The sequence below is a fragment of the Carica papaya genome, chromosome 6, assembly GCF_054855325.1.
Source record: "Carica papaya isolate Zhongbai chromosome 6, ASM5485532v1, whole genome shotgun sequence".
Lineage (NCBI taxonomy): Eukaryota > Viridiplantae > Streptophyta > Magnoliopsida > Brassicales > Caricaceae > Carica > Carica papaya.
In genome coordinates, this window is record NC_142314.1 from 8,535,645 (window position 1) to 8,562,452 (window position 26,808).

The window sequence follows — 26,808 nt, forward strand, 5'->3', positions numbered from 1 at the left end:
CCACAACATCATCATATCAATTTCAGTGTAATATTATGCATTTGAAATAGTAAAATCAATCAAACAGGATCAACAGTGAATAATAACCAGTTCCGGATCTATTAGTAACTTATGATTAATTATCGAGATTTTTTAAATTATACAAAATGCCACATTATTTATAATTAGACTTTAATTTCATAATAAGGAGTAGGTTGAGGGATTCTTACCCGAATTAGTGTCTGAATGCTAAACTTTGAGCTGCGCTTATTAGCGGTCCCCGAGTTCCCTGAATTTTTTTTCGGAGATTAAAACACGTTCCAAGTACCTAGAAATACCTCAAAAAATTCAAAACTGGTGTTAAAACCCTTTTTTGACCAATTTTGAAACTCCGGCACGGTGGCGGTTTACCTTGAGCTGGCCATTTTCAGGCAGGTTCGGCCGATTTGGGCTAGTTTTGTATTCATCCCTACAAGAAAACACGTTAAAAGAATTCGATTGGTCGAAAAAAGTCAAAAAACAAAAGCTTACTGGCGGTGGAGTTTTTTGGTGCGGCGGCTCCACCGATTCACCTACGTGGTTGGACATTTTTCTTCGGTCAATCTGTGAAAAATAAAATGGTGAATACAATTACGGAAAAATTACACGAAAAAGGAATCGAGAAGGGCCTGATTGGAGGTGGTTTTTTGTTTTTCCTACAGCAACGCCGCCGGGCTTTACCCACGGTTTCTAGCTCATTCGTCGTCATTTTGCTCAGATTTGGCCATGTAGGTGTTCAAAATTAAATTTCGAGCGACTGAGAGAATTTTTTACCTTTTTTGGCGGCGATCAACTCCCTTCCGGGTGACTGGTTCTTTTTCTCTATGGGATGGCTGGCGGTTTGGGTTAGAGTTTAGTGTGAAGTGAGGTATTTATATCCATATTTTTTTAATCTGGGTCGTCCATCATATTTGATCTGAACCGTCCGATCGCATTTAAATAGGAAATGAATATGGGTCGTTCATCGCAATTTGATATGGACCGTACGATCGCGTTTAAAGAGAGAACATATATGAATCGTTCATCGTATTTAATCGGGACTGTCCGATCGCACCTGAGGAGGGAAGGATCCGGACCGTCTATACGTGCGGGAACAAATCTGGACCGTTCGATCGCAGGCATGCAGATTGCTAGTGTGGCCACCAGTGTGGCACTGCGTTAGCGTGCCATTGCCACGCAGTGCGTTCCGGTTCGTCGGGACTTCTGACTGAACAGTCCTATGTGGCACATTTTTCTTAAATTACGTTTTAACCCTCAGTTTCTGATTTCTCTTTCAAAAATATCTACCGAACCCAAATTTTCACATCTTTTTTTCTAAAATTATGTTTAATTTCATTCTCTATCTATTTTTCTTAATTTTTACATTAAATTAAAATTAATAAATTTTAAAATTATATTTTATACATTAATTTTAAATATTAAAAAATTAATTTCAAATATTACTAAAATTATATTTGAAAAGTAAAATATTTTTATATAATATAGTAAATGTCAGAAGAGAAAATATAGGTTTATAAAATATTGAAGTATCTAAAACAGGACATTGCTATGGGCATAAGATGAATTTAGTATTTGTTATGGGCCTCATTGATATTTTCTGTAAGGCCCATCTTGAATATCAAAGAAGGCATTTCACTCTGTTCATATGGGTTTTTAATAACCATAAATTAAAGGGAACAAAAAGATTATTATAATGTTTTATTTGATTTAATGTAATATTAAAATAATTAAATTATTTAAAGATAATCAATAATATCTTTTTACCAATTAAATCATAAGTTAAGCAATTGGTATTCACCATCTATTTATTTATTTTTATTTTAATAAATTAAAATAAATATGTTTTCTTTTGTTACTGAATATATTCTAAAGCATTTTTTTTATTTTTATTATTATATATTTATTTGGTTTAAAATACATATACTCTAAAAACGCTTAATAGAATTTATTCTTTCAAATCCAACTGAAAGCAAGGCTCCTTTTTAACTTATTTTTAATTTAGTTTTAAGTTAATTTAAAAAAGAAAACCTTTGGCCTAACTATACTCCAATATTATTATTATTATTGTCAATTGTTAAATAAATTTAATGTTTATTTATTATTAAAATTTTAAGTTAATTTAAATTATCAATTATTTAAAAAATATATATATATATAAATAAACTTTATTCATAAGAATTTTACCTATTATCGAAATAATGATAAATAATGAATCTTGGATTATATTTATGATTTATAATGATAATATTTATTATAGAAATATATGTATATATTTTTATCATAATTTTTCTATTTAAAAATAATTCAAAATTTAGATTTTTTTTCTTCTTATTATTGAATTGAGAGATTGATGTCATGTTAGGAAATTAGATATTGAGGTGGGAGTTTTAGAAAGGGTTGAATTTTGTGTTCAAAATCTAATTGAATTAGGTATTAATCGTTGTTATCTTCTGTTTAAAACGATTGATTGAGCAGCCACGTGGCACATACAGACAAAAATTGTTTAATCTTTACTGGGTCTAAATTAAGAAGTTTGACTTCAGGTCAAAACTTCAGCTTGTTATAAATGCACACCTCATTGTTATATTTATTTATCTTCTGTTTAAACCGATTGATTAAGCAGCCACGTGGCACATACAGACAAAAATTGTCTAATCTTTACCGGGTCTAAATTAAAAAGTTTGACTTCATGTCAAAACTTCAGCTTATTATATTTACACACCTTACCATTGTATTTCTTTTTTCTTTTTGTCTTTTTTTGACCAATAACGATTCTAAAGTCTTTTGGAAAATGTTTCTGAACTCTTGGATGCCTTTTCTTTTCTTTTTTTTTTTTCTTTTTCCAACGAACAACAACGTTTGTTCATATAAGGTAGACAAAAAATCAATCATTAAGGTTTAAATTTTATTATTAATAATATACTTATAAACAAACATTCGCTAGTAAATTACAGTAATGTTATGATATTAACTTAATTTATTTAAATTGTTTATATTGTTAAATTAATTTAATGAGTTTGATTTATTTCTGCATGATTACCATGACATTTGAATAATTTTGACTAACATATTTATAGTTTAATATTGTGATGCCCCTAATTTAACCCGGGCATTACGAAGGTCCCCCTCCCTTATATACACGGAAGATTCTATCTCACTTTAAAATTCAAGTCAAACAATTCAATATGAATCTAAACGGAAATAGCATTCTAATTCATTCATTTAATATCCAACTTCCTCGATCATACAACTATCTACATCACAACTTTAACATCGATACTCTACTTTCAGTCAATTACACAATAGCTTAAATTTAACATCGACTCCCCCAATGCAGCCTCCTCTAAGTACTAAGCTCGGAAGAAGGAAGTTTCGACCCAGCTTCCTGTTCTACATCATCTGTAAACAAGACATAATAAGAACATACAAGCCCAGTAAAGTAAAATCAAAGATAAAACAAAGCATTGAATTAGGCTAAATGCCTACATTATAAGTCTTATCCTTTACCCCTACTTTTGGAAGTCTCTTTATTTTCTCACATTCACACCCCACCTTTACCCGTTTACCACAGCTCTAGTCACACTCCCCTTTATCCAAACTCATCTGCCAACACGTCTTCTAGACTCTCTCTGCGTCTCAATTCCCCTTTTATAACCCAATTTTGGTTTCCCTATCTCTCCCTTCTCCATATCACCCCCTAGAAGACACACACCTACTAATTCTCTCTTTCTGCCTAATACATGCATCTCTTATCTTCTTCTCTTAGGGTAATTGTCTAAATTTTACTATTTTATACGTATTTCGTGTAAGGGCTCGTCCTTTATCTCAGCTCATCCTTCCCGTCGCACCACCCAACATATTTCCCCACTATTCTTCACTCACAATCCTAATAAAAAATTCAAATAATCATAACCCCTCCTTTGCTCTCCAATCCCTTCGAAAAACGACATTCTCAGATTCCCTCTATAATCCCTACCACACCGTAGAGACTCAAATGCCAAATGTCATATCAACATTTGCAATTTTTGAGTTTACATTACCTCTTGCCTCCATTGTCCTCAACTTAACAATAGTTCTCTTCCAATTCGTCTGAATCTACTCTTCCTCTGCAGCCCACTCCTTCTCCTTTCTCCCTCGACAGATTTCCCTCTTTCCCCTTTTTTTTTTCATTTTTCTCTTCTTTTTTTTTTCTTTTCCTTTTTCTTTTTGAATTTCCTCATACTATTTATACATACCTTGTGGCTCATCCTAGCTGTCCCTTTCTTTTTCCCTAATTTACACCATTCTTTTCATTCTTCCATCTCTCTTTCATTTTATTTTCACTCTTCCCTCTCTCTTTTTATTTTATTTTCTTATTTGTTCATTTATATATACATATATATCTTTTTTTTTCTCAGTTATTACATTATTATTTCTTTTTTAAAAAAATTTGGTCTTTCAAATTTTCTTATATTACCTAGAAGAGTTGTGGTTAGTTGTTCCTCATCTCGTCCTCCCGTTCCTAGGTTGCTTCCCTACTTGCGTGAGTCGCCACAAAACCTTCATCATAAGTATTATTCTACTTCTCAATTTCCTTCATTATCATTCAAGGACACAAATAAATTCTTCTTTAAAGGTTAAATCTTTCTCTAGTTGGAATGACTCATACTACAAAATGTGCTCTAGATCAAGTTAATATTTTCATAGCATAGAGATATGAAATATATTGTGGACCCCACCATACTGCAGAGGAAGTGCTATCTTATAATCAACCATACCCACCTTCTCAAGAAATCTCAAAAAGCCCAATGAAACAGGGGCTTAGTTTCCCATTTTTACCAAATTTTAACAAACCCTTCATTAAAAACACTTTTAAGAACGCATGATCCCCTACCTAAAAATTCAAATCTCCCATGCGATTATCCGAAATTTGGCCCGAAATTAATTTTAAAATTAAAAAATATATTTATTTACAAAAATATAATTTTTAAATTTATAAATATTTATTTAATGTAAAATAAAAAAAAGTGGATGGTAAAATTGAAAATAATTTTGAGAGAAATGAGTAAAAATTGGTATTCGGGGGGTATTTTTGAAAAAAAATCAGAAAATCGAAGTCAAAACGCATTTTAAAAAAATTGCAATATGTAGTACCATCCAGTCAGCAGCCTCGACGGACCGTAGCACACCAAGTGGCAAGGAATGCTAACTCGATGACACCCGGGAGGCCGCCCTACATCCCGTGTGCTGGGGATCGGATGACCATGATATGTTTTCGTGCGCGTGGACGCTTTGTATCCGTTCCCTTATTAGCAGTCTTGATGAATCGTAGCAAATCGCGTGACAAAGAACGCTGACTCGATGACACACGAGAGGCCACAATGCATTCCGCGTGCCGGGGATCGGACGACCTTGATGTGTTTCCGTGTGCGTGGACGCTTTGTTCCGTTCCCTCCTCAGGCACGATCGGACGGTCGCGATTAAATGTGATAAACGGTTCAAATTTGTTCCCTCTTTAAACGTAATTGTACGATCCAAAACAAATCGCGATGAACGGTTCAGATTCAATTCCTCCTTAGAAGCGATCGGATAATCGGGATCAAATGTAATGAATGACCCAGATTCAAGGGTGACCGGTAAAAATATCTCACTTATAACCAAATCTAAACCCTAACTGCCGGCCCCCTATCAGAGAAGAAGAACCAGTCGTCAGAGAAGGGAACCGTGCACTTCCCGCTGCCGCGTTGCACTCACCTCCGACCGCCAAAAAAAGTAAAAATTCTTCTATTTGCTTGAAATTTTATTTTGAACACCCTCATGGTTAAATCGGGGTAAAAAAATTGTAGATTGGCCGAAAATCGCAGGTAAAGCCCGACGGCGCTGCCACTACAAAAGCCAAAAATCGTCTCCGATGAACCTTTTCCTGTTTCCCATCTCGTCTCATTTTTCCACTATTTTGTTCACTACTCTTTTTTTTACAGGTTGACCGAAGAAAAACGTCTAGCCACGAAGGTGAGCTCGTGGAGTCGTTGTTCTGAAAAATCCCACCGCTGGTAAATTTTTATTTTTTAACTTTTTTTGGCCAACTGAGACCTCTTAACGTATTTTCTCGTTTGGACGAGTATAAAACTGGTTGAAACCGACCAAAACTTGCCAAATTGGCCAAAACCTTGCAAAAAACGGCCAATACAAGACAAATCACTACCGTGGACGGTGGTACCGTCGAATAGCACGGTGGTACCACCGTGCCAGAATTCCAGAATTAACTAGAAAAATTTTTTAACACAGATTTTTTATTTTTTGGTATTTTTTTAGGTATGTGAAATGTGTTTTTACCTCCGTAGAAAAATTTAGAAAATCCCGGGACCGCAAGTTGGCGCAGCTTAAAGTTTAGTCTTTCGGACACCGATTCGGCTAAAAATCTCTTTCCTTATTCTCTGTTACAGAATTGAACTCTAATTATAAGTAATAGTATATTTTGTAAAATTTAGAAAACTTTGATAATTAATTACAGGTTATTATAGGAGCCAGATTGAGTTATTTATTATTGTTTGTCGTGTTTTAACAGATTATTTCATTTTGCAGTTTTAAATGCATGATAATAGATTGACAATGGATAAGATGATCTAGTTGTATTTTCTTAATAAGTGAATTATTTATCTTGCGTGATTTACAGTTAGATTGTGAAACTGAAAATTAAATGTAAACGAAAAATTAATTAGTTAAGTGAATGAATAAATGATAACCTTACTAAATATCTTAGGAGATGATGGACGGACCGAGTACATGAGGAATCCGACCGTGAACGTCGCCTCATACTGGATGGAGTATTGAGGATTGGTATTTTTGGCGTTCATACCATAAGAGGTATAGGAAATGCTCGTTTCAACCTCATACCAAACAAGATATTCAGGGATGGTATTTTTGACGCTTATATCGGACGATGTATGGGGATGGCCCGTTTCACCCTCATACCGGACAGGGTATGCGATGACCCATTTCACCCTTATACCGGACGAAGTATTGATGGATGGTATTTTTGACACTCAGACCAGATGGGGTATGGGGACGACCAGTTAATTGACCAGTTTTGATACGGTTTCCCGTGTAGTGGGACATCCCTATGGACCCTATTAAATACCAGTTGGCAAATAAAAAGGAAAAGGTGTTATTACTGTTTACTTAAATATTATATTATGATGTTGTTGAGTTATTGTCTCTATAAGTCGATTTGGGAAATCTTGCAAACGGTAAATATACGATAAATGGTTTTAATTTTAATTAATAAATTTACTTAAATTAAGAAATTTATTAGTTGTTTTTATGATTTTTACGAACTTTAATTTTTGTATCGGTGAGTAGTGTGATATTTTTACTAGCTTAGTGTAATTCTTCCTTTCTTTAACTATTTCAGATCAAGTAGACTAAAATCCAGATCCTGATTAATAAGGGGTTGTGAATAGCCTTCAAAGGCTAGTGATGGTCGTCTTAGAACACTTAATTATTTACTTTTCTTTTATTTCTTAATTTTTCACTTGTTCATTTAGAATAGTTATTCCCGTATCCCTATTGAGTATTCTTAATTATTGTGTAAGGAATGTAAACCCTAACTTAATTATTTCGCTTTTGCATTTTATTTTTTAATTTATTTATCTTTTTGTTCCAGACTCTTACAGTATACCCCTTCTGTCTACTTTGTCTCGTCTGTAAATTTTTTTCGTATCACTGACACCTTTGCTGTATTTTCTTCACTAACTCTGGCCCGATCAACTATCATTCTCCAACTTTATCCCAGCAGACTGACAACCTTCAAGGCCTACTATAAAGAGCCTCATAAGGGGTCATGCAAATACTAGCATGGTAACTATTATTATAGGCAAATTCCATCAAGAGTAGCATATCTTCCCAATCACCCCCAATTTCAAGAACATCGGTCCGTAACATGCTCTCTAATACCTGTATAGTCATCTCTGTTTGTCCATCCGTATGTGGGTGGAAGGTTGTACTAAAAGTTAACTTTGTGCCCAACGCCTGTCGTAAACTCCTTCAGAATTTAGAAGTGAATATTGGATCCCTATCTAAAATAATCGATACCGGAATACCATGTAATCTGATAGTCTCCAAGATATACAAGTTAGCCAACTGGTCTACTGAGTCTGGCACTCTCGTTGCCAGAAAATGAGAAGATTTGGTTAAACGGTCAATCACCACCAAGATACTATCATTTTTTTACAGTTCCTGAGTAACTCGATCACGAAATCCATAAAAATATGCTCCCACTTCTACTCTAGTATTGGTAGAGGTTGTAATAAACCCTCAGGTCTTTAATGTTCGAGTTTTACTTACTGGCACGTCAAGCATCTCAACACATACTCAGTAATGTCCCTCTTCATACCCATCCACCATAAATTCTTCAATAAATTCTTATACATTTTGGTGCTCCCCGGGTGCACGGTAAATTTTATATTACGAGCATTGCTAAGTATTTCCTTCTATATCTCTTAGGCATTTAGGACACAATGCTGGTTTAAAACCTGAGTAACCCATCACCAAGCATACTAAACTCTGTCACTATCCCTTCCTCCACTTTCCTCTTAATCGACTTTATCTCAATATCTACCTTCTGTCCTTCATTGATTCTCTAGACTAAGGTAGGCTGAGCTCTAAATCTAGGCACATATTTCCCTCTACTTTCTTCTCAAAATTTTAACTATTGCATTGCCCTGCGTAAATCCTATTAAGATACCACCAAGTGTGCTAACACTCCTGTACTCTTACGACTTAGGGCATCTGCCATCATATTTTCCTTTCCGGGATGATACCGGATCTTACAGTCAAAATACTTCAACAGATACATTCATATTTTTTTCACACACTAAGTTCTCGGTGGGTGAACAAATATTACAAACTTTTATGATTCGTATAGATAACGAAAGTCTCCCCATAAAAGTAGTGTCGCCACAATTTCAAAGCATAAAGTACTGCAACTAACTCCATGTAATGTGTCAGATATTTCTTTTCATGTATTTTTAATTGTCAGAACTCATAAGTAATTAGTCTCTCGTGTTGCATCAGTATACAACCCAGCCCTAGACGAGATGCATCACAATACACTCCATAACCCCATTTACTAGACGAAATGCTAATATTGGGGTAGTAGTGAGTCTCCATTTAAGTTTCTGAAAACTATTTTCACAATCACCATTTCACTCAAACTTTATATTTTTCTTGGTGAACTTAGTGAGTGGTGTTGCAATACTCGAAAACCCTTTGACAAACTGGCGGTTGTACCCGGCTAGCCCTAAAAAACTCCTGATCTTTGATACAGTATTTGGTCTTTCCCATTTTATCACTGCCTCTACCTTTGCTGGGTCTATAGATATTCCATCCCCCAATACAACTTGGCAAAAAAATGATATTTGATCATGTCATAATTCACATTTTTTAAACTTTGTATATAAGTTGGCTTTTCAAAGAATCCCTAATACGACCCTCAAATGTTCAGTATGTTCCGCTATATCCCTTGGAATATATCTATATGTCGTCTATGAATACAATTACATAACGGTCTAAAAGGGGTTTGAGCGCACTGTTTATTAGGTCCATAAACACTGCAGGAGCATTCGTTTGTCTAAAAAGTATAACAAGAAATTCATAGTGTCCACAACCTGGTACAAAATATCATCTTTACGATATTTTCTACTCTAACCTTGAATTGATGATATCCGAAGCATAAATCAGATTTTGAAAATACTCGTACTCCTTCCAATTAATCAAATAAGTTATTTATCCTAAGGAGGGGATATTTATTCTTTATTGTCACTTGATTTAAATCTCTATAGTCGATACTCATTCTCACGGTTTAATAATTCTTCTTGATAAACAGCACTAGGGTCCCCAAGGTGATGCACTCAGCCTGATGAATTTTATTTCCAATAATTCTTGTAATTGCTTGCTCAGCTCTAGTAATTTCGACCTCGCCATCTGGTAAGGAACCTTGGAAATGGGGTTTCTGCCAGGCTGCAATTGTAATGCCTAAGTCCGAAATTTAGCCCGTGATCAATTTTTGTATTTATAAAAATAATGAAAAAAGTTATTTTAATTTTATTAAATTATTAGAGAAAAATAGGTTAGGGACGAAATTGAAAATAATTTTGGGGAAGAGAAGTGAAATTTTAAGTTTGAGGGGCATTTTTTGAAAAAAAAATTAGAAATAGAGGTTCAAAATGCAAAAAGAAGAAATTCAGCCACATAGAACGGCTCAGTCAGCAGCTACAATGAATTATAGGACACCGCATGGCAAAACACGCTGACATTGATACCACGTGGGTGATCTGCGTGCCCAATGAACTAATGGCCCAGGTTTAATTCCTCTTGCGTGAACGACTTAGATGCATTTCCTCATTAGGCATGATTGAACGGGGAAGATCAATCGCGCGGTCCTGATTCACTAATGCAATCGGCCTAAACAAGCAGCGATCGAACGACTTCCTCGCTCCACGTTGATGTGAATTGACGATGCAGATCGACGCGGGATATATATATAAGCATCGCGTCGCAGAGGAACCCTAAGTCTAGTCACACTTGGCCTAGCCGGAGAAGAAGGTCCAGCCACAGGAGAAAGAGACCGACCCGCGGCCACCGCCGCATCGGAGCCACGATTAACTACCAAAAAAGGTAAAATTCTCTCATATCTACTCTGAATTCAATTCAGAGTCTTTATGTGGCTATATTAGAGCAAAATAGAGGGCGATTGAGCCAAAAACTTCGGGCAAGGCCTGACAGAGCTTCTGTGGCTGAAACTAAAAAACTCCTCTGATGAGCTCCTTCTTATATTTCGTTTCACACAATTTTTTTACTATTGTATTCACTATCCATTTTTGTGCAGGTTAGTCAAAGAAGAAATTCCAACTGTGAAGGAAAACCGGCAAAAACATCGCACCCAGATACCACCCGCTGGTAGATTTAGTTTTTTTTTTTTATTTTTTGGCCAACTAAAGCCCTGTAACATGTTTTGCCATTGGGAGATTGGCATAACAGGCCAAAACAGGCAAGGCTTAGACACGACGATGGAGTTAGTGCCAAAGTACGGTGGTGGTGCCATGTTGGAACACTAAAATTTACCGAAAAGGGTTTTTGGCAACGGTTTTGGATTTTTGGCGTATTTTTAGGTACATGACGAGTATTTTTTATTCTTGCATAACAAATTCAGAAAATCCGAGATCCATTAAGAGGCTGAGTTGATGGCACAGTGTTTTGAAATGTTAATCCAGGTAAGGATGTTTCACCCTATTCTCAATCATCACTAATATCGGCAACCAACTTATTTACAGTTCGATAACTCCCAAACATCATCAATATCGATAATTGACTTACCTTTTTGAGTGACGTAAACCTATATCGGGCTCCCAATCCCATGCCAACATTATAACAAACAATATACCATCTCCACAATCGTACTCAAGTACCACACATACATGCATATTTAACTCACATGCAAATTAATTCAATTTAAAATATTTACAATCAATTAACATCTCCATACAGGTTTCAAAAACACAATCACACTTACATTGAACACATACACACACAGTCACTGTTCTCTATCCTATCTTCCCAATCTCTTTCTCTTTCACTCAATAATTCACCTCCCACCTACACACCCGCACCTTTTGTAAACTCTCCCCTGTTCTCTGTCCCTCTCTTTTCTTGCCTCTACCTTTCTCACCTCACATCACTTTTCTCTCTATCACCCTCAATCACTCCGTAAACCCATATGCTTCCATTAAAACCCATTCCCTGCATTATGTTCTGCCTCGCTCTCCCTTCTGTCTCTCTCCTCACACCAATACCCTCTTCAGATTCTCTCTGTGTCTCAATTCCCCTAATGCAACCCGATTTGGGTTTTCCTATCTTTGCCTTCTCCCTATGACCCGCTAGAGCACGCACATTTACTCATTCTCTCTTTTCGCCTAATACTCGCATCTCCTATTTTCTTCTCTTATGGTAATTGTCTAAATTTTACTCTTTCATACGTATTTCGCATAAGAGCTCTTCCTCTCTCTCGTCTTACCCTTCCCGTCGCAACACCCCACGGATTTCCCCACTCTTCTTCATTTACAGTCCTAATCGAACCTTCTAGTAACCATAATCCCTCCTTTACTCACTTATTCCTTTAGAAACTGACCTCCTCCGATTCATTCTATCGTCCCTACTACACTGGAGAGACTCAAATTCCAAATGTCATTTCAATGTTTGCAATATTTAAGTTTACATTACCTCTTATCACCATCGTCCTCAACTCAGCAACAGTTCTCTTCCGATTTACCTGAATCTGTTATTCTCCTTCGGTCCACTCGTTCTCTTTTCTTACTCGACCGATTTTCCTTTTTCCTCCCTTCTTTTCGTTTTTCTTTTCTCTTTTTCTTTTTTTCTTTTTTGCTTTTTTTTTTCCCCTATTTCCTTGGCTTATTTATACTTCACTTGTGATTCATCTTAGCGGTCCCTTTCTTTTTCTTTAATCTACAGAGTCCTTTTCGCGCTTTACTCTCTCTTTTTTATTTACTTATTTGTTCATATATATATATATATATATCTTTTTTTTTCCCCAATTATTACAAATATAAATTTATTTAATTGGTAGGATTAAATTGGGTAATTATTGAATCGAATTAAGTGTATAAATTAATTAATTAGTGCAAAAAGTCAATTCAAATCCGACTCTTACCATTCTCATCAAAAGTGTTGGAGGCACATAAAATATGGAAAAAGAAAAAAAGTCTTACTTTCAATGTGTTTGGGATGTCTGCGAGGAGACATCTTATTTTCAATGTATAATATTTATGGTAATGCAACAATTCCTTATTTTTTAATAACTATTTTATATTTAAATGATAATTATTTATTTATTTTTAAAAATATTTTAAATATAAAAATAGTAAATAAGTATAATAATATTTTCATATAATTGATGTTTACATTAACTATAAATTATAAATTTATATAATATATAAATTTTTAATTACTTATATTTCTGTATACTTCATTTATTTTTCAGATCTTTTATAAGAAATTAATTTTTTTTATATTTATACCATAGTTTTTTATTTTTATATAAATTCCGTTTTCATAATGTGCTAATAAAATTTTAATGACTTAATTCCTTTCACGTCTAATTTATTTTGTTGAATTTTTCATCAAAAATTCAGAGATGACAGTTTTTAATATTTATATTAGGAAATTTTAATTATTATATAATTTTCATTCACGTAAATAATACTCTTAATGCTTTTTATATAAGTATAATATTTATATTTACATATCTAATTTCATTTTATTATAAAGTAATTTTAGGAAATTAACAATCATATTTTTAGCAAAATGAAAAATAGAAATGAAGTGGGAAGAAATGATTGGTTGGGCGTGTGGCCCTGATCATAAAACACCTGCACCTACAGCCACTAGAACATAGCATGTGGCACTGCAACCTAAACATCATCATTAACAATCAATCAAATGGACGGACACGATTGACGATCATCACGCCTTCTCGATTTCCCATGTTACATATCTAAACCTATTTTTCTAACAAACAATATTTTTATTTTATTTTCTTTTTTTTAAAAAAAGTAGAATTAATTCATGATAAAACTAGTTCATTCATTATTTATGTTTTTTCAATATTTAATTTACTTAAAATTATAATATCAATTTAGACAACGAAAATTAATTGACAAAAAAATCATCGATATAGATAAAACTAAATGTATTTAATGACATGAAATTAACTTTTTAACTCTAATTTTAATTTAAAATTTCTATCACACAAAAATTAAACGTAAAAAAATTTAAAAAGGAAAACCAACAAAATTGAATTGAAGGATAAAGGGGTGTAATTGTAAATGTCGATATAGATATACATATACATATATTGATTTGATGAGTACAGTCCAATGACCAAGAGAGACGGCGCAGGATAATGATTGCGCCGCTCTGTGCTCAGATCACCCCATTACCCTTATGGTCACAGCAATTAATTTAATTTTTATTATTTATTATTAATAACAATCTTTGTTTGCTCAAAATCAAATAATGTAATTTAATTTAATTTAATTTAAGAACACAAGTCCCAAATATAAATCTGTTCTGATGAATCGAAGCTTTTTCCCATTCTCTCAAGAGTGGGCCCCGTAGTAGTAGAGGTACTGTTGGCTGATATGAAATTTCCACCGTTGATCTCATCAGCTTTGCCCATGATTACTCTTTTAATGTAAAAATTATGGTACACAATTGTTTCCACACCATGCATGCATGCATGCAGCCACTCCCTACCAGTAATCTTACATATTATTATACTTTTCAAAATACAGTAATTAATACACAAGCTTTAGAAAAAAAAAAGAAAAAAAGAAGATGATGAAGAATTAAAATTAAAGACGTTTCTGTGGGACCCAGTTGATGCCACCTATGCAATCTGGTGATGACACGTGGACTGACATACACTAGTGAGATAGTGCAGAAGAAAAATTGAGGGGATAGGCATTTAATGAAAACGTGGCAAAGAGGGAGTGAACAGAGCGCCTATATATACACATACCATATCCTATATATGCTATGTATGTATTTGTGCTGAAAAGATAAATTTTTTTTTAAAAAAATGAAAATTAGAAAGATGAACAAGTGGGTCCGTCCCCCTGTTTGATGCTCTCCTCCTCCCCAATGCCCAGACCAGATGTTGTCCGCGTGTGAGAGTTCTTAATTTTGCTTCTCAATAAAACAAAATTAATGGAGGCTAATCTCAATAAACTATTAATTAAATTAAACCAAACCCCTAAAATAATACCAAAATCAAAGCAATTTCAATTAAGTTTTAAACTATATTATGTTTTTTATATCATCATTTTAATATTCCATAATAAATTACTTGAATAATTAAAATTTATTATTGAGAATTAAATTTTTATAAATTAATAAAAAAATTACTATTTTGCACTATAATTAATCGATTAAATTTTCAAATAAATAAAATAGAACTCTTTTAAATACTAAAAATCTGTTGGCCGAATAGTACATGCATTTTTTTTTGTTGTTGATATTTTAACATATTTGATTTAACCTTTACTACAAGTTCTTAAAGATTATAAGAGATGATTTATATAGGATTTATTAAGATTTTTTTTATTTATTTTAAATTATTATTTTTGAATAAAATTATATATTTTGTTTAAAATAACACATGCACGTAAACTATAATACAAAAATGCACAAATTATAATTAATATTTATAACAAATGCATATACACATAAATTATATTATATATGAAATTTTGAACCCATATACTAGTAAAAGAATTAAATATGAATAGCTTACGAAATTAATCTTAAATATTAATAATCATTAAATTTCGACAATTGTAATTATTGAAAAAATAATATTATAATTAAAAAAAATTTGTTTATTTTTAGGTAGAAAGTACTACAAAAGTTCAAATCATTAATTCGACGGTTTTATATTTAGATTGTCAGGATGCACGGTGGCGCGTGTGAAGTTGCGGCGAAGTTACACGAGTGGACATGACATGATTGATGGAGGGAACGTCGATGTCTGGGTTTCATTCATGGTTTGATGATCACGCGCCACCTTTGGAAAGTTTGGTTGGCTCCGCAAAAATTACCATTCTTCTTTTTCTGGGGATAACCAAACTGTTGCTGGGCTATGAGGATAACTAGAAAAGTGAAAGTTTTCAGCTACTTCTGTCATCAATTGTGAAATGACAAAACTCTTTCTCATTTTTAAAAATTGCCAATTGTTAGAACAGAGTTCTTCAATTTAGTACAATTTTTTTTTTTTTTGTTCTAACTGGAAAATGTAAAAACATGGCGGTAAAAATAAAATTTTTACAAAAATTTAAAAATAAAGTTAGTATTTTTATAAAAACCCATTAGTTTCATCATTAATTAAACAGATATAATTTTATTTTTTTAAAGTAAATTTATCCTAAACATATTACCAACTTACTTAATTTAACTGGAACAGAGCTAAAATTATATTTATTCAATAAAATTAGAATTTGGAGTTAAATTTAAACGGAGCTCATGCTTGGAAGCTAGGATGGTGGTCTACTCTGATCTTGAAATAACACGAGTTGAAGATTTTCTGTATATAATACAGGTGTTCAGGAAATACTGGGCGTTCTTTTTCTTCAAAAGAAAATCGCTCTTTACAAGAGCTTACTTGTGGAAGAGTTTTTGCTTTAGTGTGTGGACAAAGATGCTGCTAGTGGAGATCAAATTTGTAGCCTTTCTCATCTTCTTTGTTTATTTTTCCATTTTTCTTTCTGGGTTTTTCTGGTTTGTATTATTATTATCATTATGTTTTTTTGGAAATGAAAGATGAAGAAACTGTCGCAGATGATCATCCTCAGAGGAAGAAATCTGGGTAGAGTAGACCAGTTTTTTAAGCTGATAATCTCTGGTGCTATCTGTTTTGAGGCTCTAATAACTGTCCAAGCCAATGGATTGTTTAATACACAATACTAATTATATTAAACATTAACGATCAATAATTAATCTCTGATTTGATCAGATGAGATGAGACCCTGCTGCACGTGTTATAGCAGCCACAAAGTTATGATCGCGTGCATTAAAGAAAGACAAAACCTTTGTCTCCCATTTTTAAAATTTTTCTTTCTTTTTATAAAAAAAAAATTCTTGATTTGATAAGCCATGTCTTACAGGGATGAAGACGAAATCTTCATGATTCTTGCATCATATTTTGACACGTGTAAACCGTGGGGAGTGGTGTACAGGCCTACAATACTTCCCCATTCTGTCTCCATTTTGCCTTTTTGTCTTACTTCTTCCCTGTCCAATCATCATACTCGTTTCTCTTTTATTTTTCTTTTAATTTCTTACAAAAGAAAATACCCCTTTTATAATATTTATCTAAAAACTTTTAGGAGGCTACCAAATTTTTTTTTCTTTCTTGTTTTTAAGATTTCTTTTGAGTCAATATCCTAATAGTGTGTGTATGTAAGTTGGCGGAGTCTATATATACACTATTGTGGCGACCTTCATTTTGCTTGTGTCCTGTGTAGCCAAGTGAAGCAAGAGGGTTACCTGGCCTTGCCTTGTCCCACAACTTTTCAACTTCCCTTTTTGCTTCCATAAAACTCTGTATTGGAAGAAACCCAAATACCCAAAGAAACTGTTTCAATAGAAAAAAAGCATGGATGTTGAAGTTGTGAAGTCAAGATTCAAGACGGTGTGTGTTTTCTGTGGCAGTAGTACTGGCAAGAGAAACTGCTACAGAGATGCTGCCATTGAATTAGCACAAGAGCTGGTACGATATCATCAATGTTCCTCTCTCTCTCTCTCTCTCTCCCCCTCCCTATATGTATATATACATGCATATATGCTAAACTGCTTGATTAATAAAGGCTGCTACTTATTCATTCTTGGTCATTTTGATTTTGATATATACAGTTTACTTGGTGTGTTATTTATCTGTGTTGTCTTGAAAGGTGGCAAGGAGATTGGACCTTGTATATGGAGGAGGAAGTATTGGGTTAATGGGTTTGGTCTCCCAGGCTGTTCATGGAGCAGGAGGCAATGTTCTAGGGTAAAGCTATGAAAATGCTTATTTCCTTTGCCTAACTTTTCATATTTTTGCTAGAAAATAATATTTATGTTTGTTGGATGTTTGTTTTTATGATTCACAGGATCATACCCAGAACCCTGATGAGCAAAGAGGTAAATATTAATAGAAATAATCTCACTTTAGCTTTGTTTTAGATCATTGCTTGTTTTTTCAGTTCAAACAAATTTTGCATTTTCTGTTTAAAGCTTGGTACTTTTATTTTCAATGGTGCTTATAAAAGAATGTTGACTTGTATGGGGAGCCACAGATAACTGGTGAAACAGTTGGAGAGGTAAGGCCAGTAGCCGACATGCACCAAAGAAAGGCAGAAATGGCCCGCCACTCTGATTGTTTTATTGCCTTACCAGGTCACTTCTCTCTCCCCCCGCAACCCACCCCTCTCTCTCTCTCACTCTCTCACTAAACATGTAGTGATCTGCAACAACACAGTAGTTTTTTGTTTGCCTAAATATGATTTGAGTGTTTCCTCTCTTGGTCCTCTTATCTTTGTTTTTTTCAGGTGGGTATGGAACATTGGAAGAATTGCTGGAAGTAATCACTTGGGCTCAGCTTGGCATCCATGACAAGCCTGTAACTCATAGATTCTTTGTTTATTAATATTGTTTATTATAAACGAAACCCATATAAATTCTTGTACCTTTATTGCGTATTAATTAGCATTATTTGTAACTTTAGTTTGGAATATGTACAGGTGGGTTTGCTAAATGTTGATGGTTACTACAACTACCTCCTGACTTTCATTGACAAAGCCGTGGATGATGGCTTTATCAAACCATCTCAGCGCCACATCATTATCTCTGCACCAAATGCCAGGGAGCTAGTACAAAAGCTTGAGGTGGGTACCTGGGTTTTTTGGTTCCTTGTTTTATAGTCGTAAGCAAATATTTTTTTTTCACATAGTAAATGATAAAAACTTAATGAAGGCTATACACATTTATGGAAATGACAAACTGGTGTTTGGAAAAAGAATCTTTTCTCATATCATCATCTTGGTGTCTGAGTGTCTGGTATTGTTTTTAATGAGTGTTTGGTTGTATGTACATAATAGCATGGCACATAACACTGTTTTGTTCTTGTTTGTGGCTTTGATTAGGAGTACGTGCCAGTGCATGATGGAGTGATTGCCAAGGCCAGATGGGAAGTTGATCAGCAGCAGCAACAAGCACAGCAACAGGTGGGGTTCAATGCTACCACTCTGCAGACTGAGATAGCTCTATAAAGAGAGACATTGAAAATGAGAAGTTCAAAAGAAACTAAAAGGAAAAAAGAAAAGGTGTTCTAGTCCCTCTTTTCCTTTCTTTTCAACTCTGATTTTTGGTGTCATATACAAAGTGCAAGATGGTGTTGGTGTGTGGTAAGATTGTGAATGATTTAGAAATTTCAAAAACAAAAAAAAAAAAAGAAAGAAAGAAAAGAAGGGAGAGAGAGTGACAAAAGTAGTTGGTATTTTTTGTATCTTAAAGGGAAAAGAAAAGGTAGCAAGGCAAAAACAAAAAAGCTAATTGAAACTTAATTAGCATTACCCTTTTAAGCACTTTTTCTTTTGTATTTGGTATCTTGACTTATGTAAATACATTGAAAGAACAAGGAACCAAGCTCCAAAAGTTGCCAGCTTTATTCTCTATCCAAAACTCTCTCAGGCAAACAACATGCATGCCTTGATGTTTAGTCTTCATAGTCTTCTTTTTGTTATCCTTTCTTCCAGTTCTTTAATAAGGTATATTCGTACGTATGTGTCACGATGCATATATTGTGTATGCGGGGTGTATATATATATATATATATATATGATATATATGCATATATATATGTGTATATTTAGTGACCTTGAATTTTTGTGGCTTTGTGGGGCTTTTAAGGGTTGGATGATGAGTCTTACAAGTTGTGAGGGTGTGGACAATTCTTATTCCAACTGTGTTTGGTTGGATTTTGGGGGTCCAGTTGCTCATTTTGCAAGTAACAAGGATGTTTTTGAACTCTAGCTATTCTAGCAAGATACCAGCTTGGAGATAGTTCTGTTCATTATTTGCCTACTGCAAAAAGCACTGCAGAGGAAAAAAAGACTAACTGTGATCAACTAAAATATTGCAAATTCAGGAGAAGCCCCTTCCCAGTGACTTTCCCTTTCCCCCTTCACCTGTAAACACACACACACACACACACACGCAGCGTATGTCATAATATATTTTCTCTAAGCTTTGGCTATGGTGTACTTGGCGAGATATTAGCTGATGTGGGAAAATAAGAAAAGTATGTTGAACTTTCGATGAAACAGCAGTGATAAGAAAGTTTGACTGAGATCAAAAATTTTGATTTGAGTCTTTGGGAAGATATTTAACCAAATTGATTAGGAGGGAACTGTTTGATTAGAAAAGGGTAGTTGTAGTTAAATGTTTGGTCAGGGATGTGATAGTTCCTCTATATATTGACAGATACACGCATATACATGTATATGTTATGCATTAGGTTTCGCAGTTTGATTTTGACAGGAAAATAGTATACTTGATTACTTGTCCAGGCTACTGTTCTATATCCTTCGGGTGCGAATATCCTCTAGTGTTAATTAATAAATCTCTTCAGTGTAAAAAAAAGACTAGTAGGGACCTCATGCCCTAACCGCATTTAACTCCAAACCAAGATGCTGAATTTGAAATTATGCGCAAAAAATTCTTCTGGGCCTCATCCCAAATCGCAAATGATTGAGACTTGTTAAGTAAATTATATCACCAACCCATAATATATGTTATTTATATGTATGTATGCAGAGAGAGAGGAAAGGAGGAACAAGTGATAGTGTATAGATTTTGAGTATAGATGGAAATGTCTGGTCCAAGAATGGCACAAAAAGCATGGGCATGGGGCTAATTGATCCCCAAAAGAAGTTATTGTGTTGGAGGATTTTGGTTTGGGACAGTCTGACTCTGCAATTGGGGGACCAGTTAAAGTCATCTACCAGCTTCTTCTATACCTTTGTTCACCGCTCTTTTGGGTTGCCCAATCATCATTTCACAAAACAATTACCCCTTCCTTACCTTTAATTAAAAATTCTGAGATATTTTCCTTCTTTATTTTTAACTTTTCAAGTTAATCTTTTGTGATAGAAAAGGAAATTACATTCTGGGTTTTCTTTTAAAAAAAAAGTGAAAAATTGGGGACCGTATTATATTATATTATGGTTGATTCCTACTTTTCTAAAGACAATTTGTAGGAATTAAAATCAATGTATTTAAACAAATGTGTATGTGGGTATGTAATTACGTATTATGCCACAGGAGTAGGAGACTTGAAGTGGGCAAATCACATTCTCTTAGAATTTAGTTTTAAACTGTTAAAAAGCAAAGATTCATAATCACAAGTTTTCTTTTTAGCAGGAAAAGGAAAATGGTTGAGGGGAATTTGGTTCTCGCAATAAAATATATATATTTTTTAGAGGATAAATTATCAAATTAATTTTAGAATTTTTAATATTTTAAAATAATTAAGTAATATTTGTATATTTAAAGATAGAAATATTAAAATAACTTTAACTAATTAATAAATTATTAATCTATTAATTAGTTAAGATTATTTTTTTTTTTAAACATCAAAATATATAGTACAACCATTTTATTTCAGGAATCAAACGATAACAATTAAGTGCCAAATTTCAAGAATTAATTTGATCATTTGTTTTTATTTTTATTTACCAACTCATTTTCATTTAATCTATTTTTTTTGTACTATATTACATTTAATTGATCTTTTAATTCTCAAAATTTTATTGAATTCAAATATACTCTTAATTTGGTCTTGGAAATAAAAATATTAGGAAAGAAAATTATTAGAGCATAACTTCAAAGAAATTTAACAATGAGAGATATTAATTTTTTATCATTAAAATAAATGAATTTGACAAAAGAAAAGTGTATAATATTTATAAATATATTTTTAAAATATTAACTTCAAAACGAATTAAAATTTATTTTCATTCTTCCGAACATTGTCTTAAATGAATATTTTATTATGACTTCAAAAATATTGGGCATTTCCTCCGTTAAAAAGTTTGCGTTGTTAAGACATATCATTATCAAATGATTCTGCTAATAAATCACTATCTAATTACAGTATTTTCAAATTTCATTTTTCTATTCATGCTGCAAAGGGAATAGAATCTATATGTATATCATTTTTTACAGACAAAAACAGAAATCAAATTGATGGATTGGTGCTAATAAAAACGTATCTTGGCTTTGCCTTTATTCTCACCAAATTGTTTATATATTCTGTATTAATTTCCAAACAAGTTTGAATGCTTTTGTGCTGAGTAAAGGAATAAGAATTGAATTGCATAACCAGAGAACATGCAAGACCTTGGTCGAAGAATGAGAGAATTGGATGAACAAATCCTTACAAGAATTTGCAGGAATATTAAAAGGTTTTTTCTTTTCTCTGGGTTTGAATTGAATAATTGAATGAATATTCAAAATAAAATAGTTTAATTAATTATATGTATTATCTCTAAACAAACAGGTTTTGAAACTGACCCACTATTACAAATATGCTAAGTCAAGTATTCTTGGTCTGTTATGGAATTCTAAGTAGGATGAAAGACCAATTTTTCAAACTAGGTTAGTGCTATAACACCTTACTAAAGATAGATGTATAAATTAAAAGAGTTAAAATTATGTGACAGCCCTATAAAAGTTATCCAAGTCAATCTCGCTAGAGTCTTGGAGGCAGTATTTGAGGTAAAATTTGTCTTGTAAAAAATATTTGCCTTATAAAAAATCTTCTATGAGTCACGATAAGTATACGCGACTAATGTTATCAAAATTTTATAGGGTCTCCGGTAAAATATGTATAGTTGAAGTTTTGTAATGTCAAAGATGTTTCAATTTGGAGCAAAGGTGAATCATGACCGATGTAAAATAGAAAACTTTAGCGTACGTGTATATCATATATATGTATGTGTATGTGTATGTGTATGTGTATGTGCGTGTATCTATATATATATAAAAAGCTCAAGCCATGTCGATTGCTGGAACAGTAGGTTTTATGTCACGAGAGAATAAGAAGCTACAACATCTTTAGGCTACTCAACAAATTTAATGTGGCCCAACCATCGGCCCTATAGTTAAGAGTTGGAGGCCGTAAGCTTTCTTGGATCTAGAGGATTTATTATTTTGGGCCAATTTTTGTATAGTGAGGTTTCGGATTCTTTATATGGCCCAAAAGATACCATAAAAATGGGCCGAGTTTTTTTTTTTTGAAAATTACCCTTTATGTAGGAGATGGAATTTTAACACTAGTTAGAATAATTTTGGGACAAAGGATACCAAAACAAATGTGTCTAACTACCTAAAAAAACAATGAATATCATTCCAAAAAGAAAATTGTCAATTTATTTATAAAGGCCGGTTTAATTACAAAGATAAATAATTTTTATTTTGGTTTTATTTTTTAGTTTAATTGTCATAAATAACACAAATTTTCTTACGAACAAAGAAAATAAAGCTCTATGTCGATCTGTGAGAAGAGAATCAAATGGAAAGAGATGAAAAAGAGGCAAATAAAGGAGGGGGAAAAAAGAATTAAGCAAAGAATGGCGAGGAAAAAGGCTAACAAGTTTAGGTTTTGTTTTTCTTGAATGTTCTACTTTCTCCAATGGAGAAAACAACTTTTATATACTTATAAGAAATGAGACATACGAACACTCCTAATGCACATAGTCATTTTCTTTTACCCTAAATGCTCATATACATACACATATATATACAAGCACACTATAGGGTTTGTTCTAGAAGATATTCTTTCCATTTCAACCTAGACTCTATTTGGGTTAGTTAAACCTGTATTTTGACATCCTCTTACAAAATGGAGAGTATATATTTTCTACTTGAATCTTGGACATATGAGAATGAAGGAAACCACTTGGGAATGCCTTGGTGAATATATCTATAACTTTTTATTTGTTTTCGACATGTCTTGTCTTAATGTTTCTATTTTAAACCTTCCCACAAATCAAATAACAATTTAATTCTACATCTTTAGTTTTCTTATGGAAGACATAATTTGTTGTAATATGTATTGTAACTTTGTTGTCATAATGCATGATAACATTTTGTGAGTATTTAATAGCTAAGTTACTTAACAGGTACTGTTGGAAAAAATTAATCCCTGAAGTATGCACAATTACACCAAAGTAAAAGAAGAAAGAAAAGAACAGAAGAATTTTATGTGGTTCAGCAGTGTGCCTACGTTTACGGTCAAGACCGACAAGAAAAAATTTCATTATATAATTTAAGAGTACATCGCTAATAGGTTAACAAACATATTTATATAGAGACTAGCAGAGCTCTTAACAAATAAAAACTTTATAGAATATACATCAAATATTCTCCAAGATAAATACAAAAAAAATTCAAATAAATTATTCTCAAAATATAAATAAAAATTGCCAAAATTCAAGATACATCAATAAATCTTTCCATTAGCTTGAATTTCCTCTATCATCAAAATAACTAACCATTCTGTTGCACTGTCTTGCCAACATGCTCCCACAGGGGCGCTATTGAGCATCACAAACTCTAGCCAAGTTTAGACTGCACCTAAACTTGCTATCTGATCCTTGAACAAAGTGACATTTACCATCAAGTTCTTCACACACAACACCAACCATCTTATCAGCATCTGAACTCCCTAGTTCCTGCAAATCAACTTGTTTCGCAACTGATAAATTATATCCAACCAGATTCTTATATATCTGTGATCGTCTAATATGTCTTCTCTCACTGCCTGTTGCAATACTATATGGTTGTTGTTGATCAGGTGAACTATAACTTAATTGATCATGCACTTCATTTTTTAGACCATTTGACTGAGCTTCTAACTCTACTTGATCTTTAACATCGTGATATGATTTTGCTATTGTTTTCTCCTTTTGACTGTCTAATAAAACAGACTCATTAAATATCACATCTCTACTGATAATCAACCCTAGAGACTTGGGGTCCCTACACCACAACCTGTAACCTTTTATTCTAGATGCATACTCTAGAAATATGCACTTCTTTACCCTCTGTTCAAGCTTACTATCCCTAACATAAGCATAAGCAGGACAACTAAACACTCTCAATTGAGAGTAATCAGCTTGTGATCGAGACCATATCTCAAAAAGGAGTCTTACTCTCAATAGCTGTGGATGGAGATATATTAACCAAGAAACTCGCAGTATTCACAGCTTTATCCCAAAATTCCTATCCCACACCTAAATGAGACAATATATTTCATGCTATATCATAAAGCGTTCTATTCATGCGTTCTGCAATACCGTTCTATTGTGGTGTCCCAACACAAGTACGGGGTCTCACTATACCTTCCGTACTGAAATAATAATCAACCTCATGATTGCAAAATTTCAACCCATTATCAGTCCTAAGATACTTGATCTTCCTCTTTGTCTGTTTCTCAATCATGTTCTTGTATTTGACAAATGTTAGGACTGATAATGAGAACTCTTTATAGGAAATAATTATCAATCAATGTCATAAAATATCTGGCACCACTATTTGAGGGAACTCTGTATGGACCCCATAAGTCAGAATGAATATAATCTAACTTACCTCTGGTCTTGTGCATTGCCTTTTTGTTGAATTTTATTCTGGTCTGCTTGCCAAACACACAATGTTCACAGACTCAAAGCTCCTTCTTTATGCACATTCAACAAACTTTGTCTGCTCAAAATAGATAACCCCTTGTTGTTCATATGACCTAAATATAGATGTCACAACTGATTATGATTACTGCTCCCTGATGCTACAACAGCTTCCCCTGAAACTACATTTCCCTGAAGGACATACAATTTAAATTCTAAAATACTTTTCATGAGTACCTTAGAGCCTTTACAAACTTTAAGACTACCATTCTTTACATGATATTTGTAACCCTGAGCCAATGTAAAAAGAGAAATCAGATTTGTAATACCTAGGTCCGAAAAATGATCCGATATATTTGGTATTACTAAATTATTTTATTAAAAAAATAATTTAATATACTTTATTTTTATTTAATTAAAATTTTGAGAAAAAAATAAATAAATTAGGGAGAGATTGAAAATAATTTTGAAATAAAAAAGTAAAAATTTGAGTTTGGGGGTATTTTTGAAAGAAAAATTAGAAACAGGGTATCGAAGTGCAAAAAGAGAAAGTTCGGTAATGTAAGACTGCCCAATCAACAGTTTGGATGAATCGAAGCACGTGGTAAGACATGTTGACTTCAGTGCCACGTGGGCGATCCGTGTGCCCCGCGATCGGATGGCCCAGGATTGATCCTGCGCGCGTGGACAATTGGGATTCGTTTTTCCCTTAGGCGAGATCGGACGGTCGAGATCAGTTGCGATAAACGACCTAGATTCGTTTCATCATTAGGCTTTATCAGACGGACAAGATTGATCGCAATTGACGACCAAGATAAATATAGGATGAGTATAATCGGAATTCGATTAGGCGGCAGCTTCCCTCTACCCGCTCAGAATTCGATTTCGAGCACCTCTGTGGCTAAATCGGAGTAAGAAGAATGACGAGTGAGCCAAAAACTGCGGGTAAAATCCAACAAAACTCCCACAGCCAAAACTCTAAAATTCCTCTGATGAGCTCCTTCTCGATTCTCATTTCATGTATTTTTTTATCATTATATTCACCATCCTTTTATGTGTAGGTTATCCAAAGAAAGAATCTCAGCTGCAGAGGAGGACAGGCAGGGTTGCCGCACCCAGAGGTTTTCCCCACTGGTAGATTCAGTTTTTATGATTTTTTAGCCAATTGAGGCCCCATAACGTATTTTTCTACGGGGATACGACTAAAACTTGCCAAAACCGGTCAGGTAAAAGTGAACCGCTGCCGGAGCACGACGTCACCGCGGTGCTTCGACCCCAAAATTGGTCGGAATGAGTTTTAGATACCGATTTTAAATTTTTTTGAGTATTTTTACGTATGTGATGAGTGTTTACAATTCCACAGAAAAATTTAAAAAATTCGGTACTCGTTAAGAGGCGTAGTATACAGTTCGATGTTTTGAAGTACTAATCTGGGTAAGAATCCCTCACCATATTCTCTGTTACGGTAAATTGAGGCTTAATGATGTATAATTTCATTTTTTTATAAAAAATTAAAAAA

The 26,808-nt window shown here is 33.5% G+C and overlaps 1 protein-coding gene across 1 annotated transcript; it reads left to right on the plus strand.

The window, feature by feature from the left end:
• Positions 1 to 17,083: 17,083 nt before the first annotated feature.
• LOG5 (Putative lysine decarboxylase family protein) lies at positions 17,084 to 19,273 on the plus strand. The gene is made up of 7 exons (XM_022056482.2): positions 17,084 to 17,338; positions 17,520 to 17,617; positions 17,718 to 17,748; positions 17,904 to 18,003; positions 18,156 to 18,226; positions 18,348 to 18,491; positions 18,750 to 19,273. The coding sequence occupies exons 1-7, from the start codon at positions 17,225 to 17,227 to the stop codon at positions 18,873 to 18,875; spliced, it is 684 nt and encodes a 227-aa protein (XP_021912174.1). The 5' UTR covers positions 17,084 to 17,224; the 3' UTR covers positions 18,876 to 19,273.
• The last annotated feature ends 7,535 nt before the right edge of the window (positions 19,274 to 26,808 follow it).

Excerpts from the sequence above, each read along its gene's own strand:
- LOG5 (XM_022056482.2), top strand. The coding sequence starts at position 17,225 with ATGGATGTTGAAGTTGTGAAGTCAAGATTCAAGACGGTGTGTGTTTTC. Across the intron at positions 17,339-17,519 it reads TTGAATTAGCACAAGAGCTG|GTGGCAAGGAGATTGGACCT; the intron begins GTACGATATCAT and ends TTGTCTTGAAAG. Across the intron at positions 18,492-18,749 it reads AGCTAGTACAAAAGCTTGAG|GAGTACGTGCCAGTGCATGA; the intron begins GTGGGTACCTGG and ends GGCTTTGATTAG.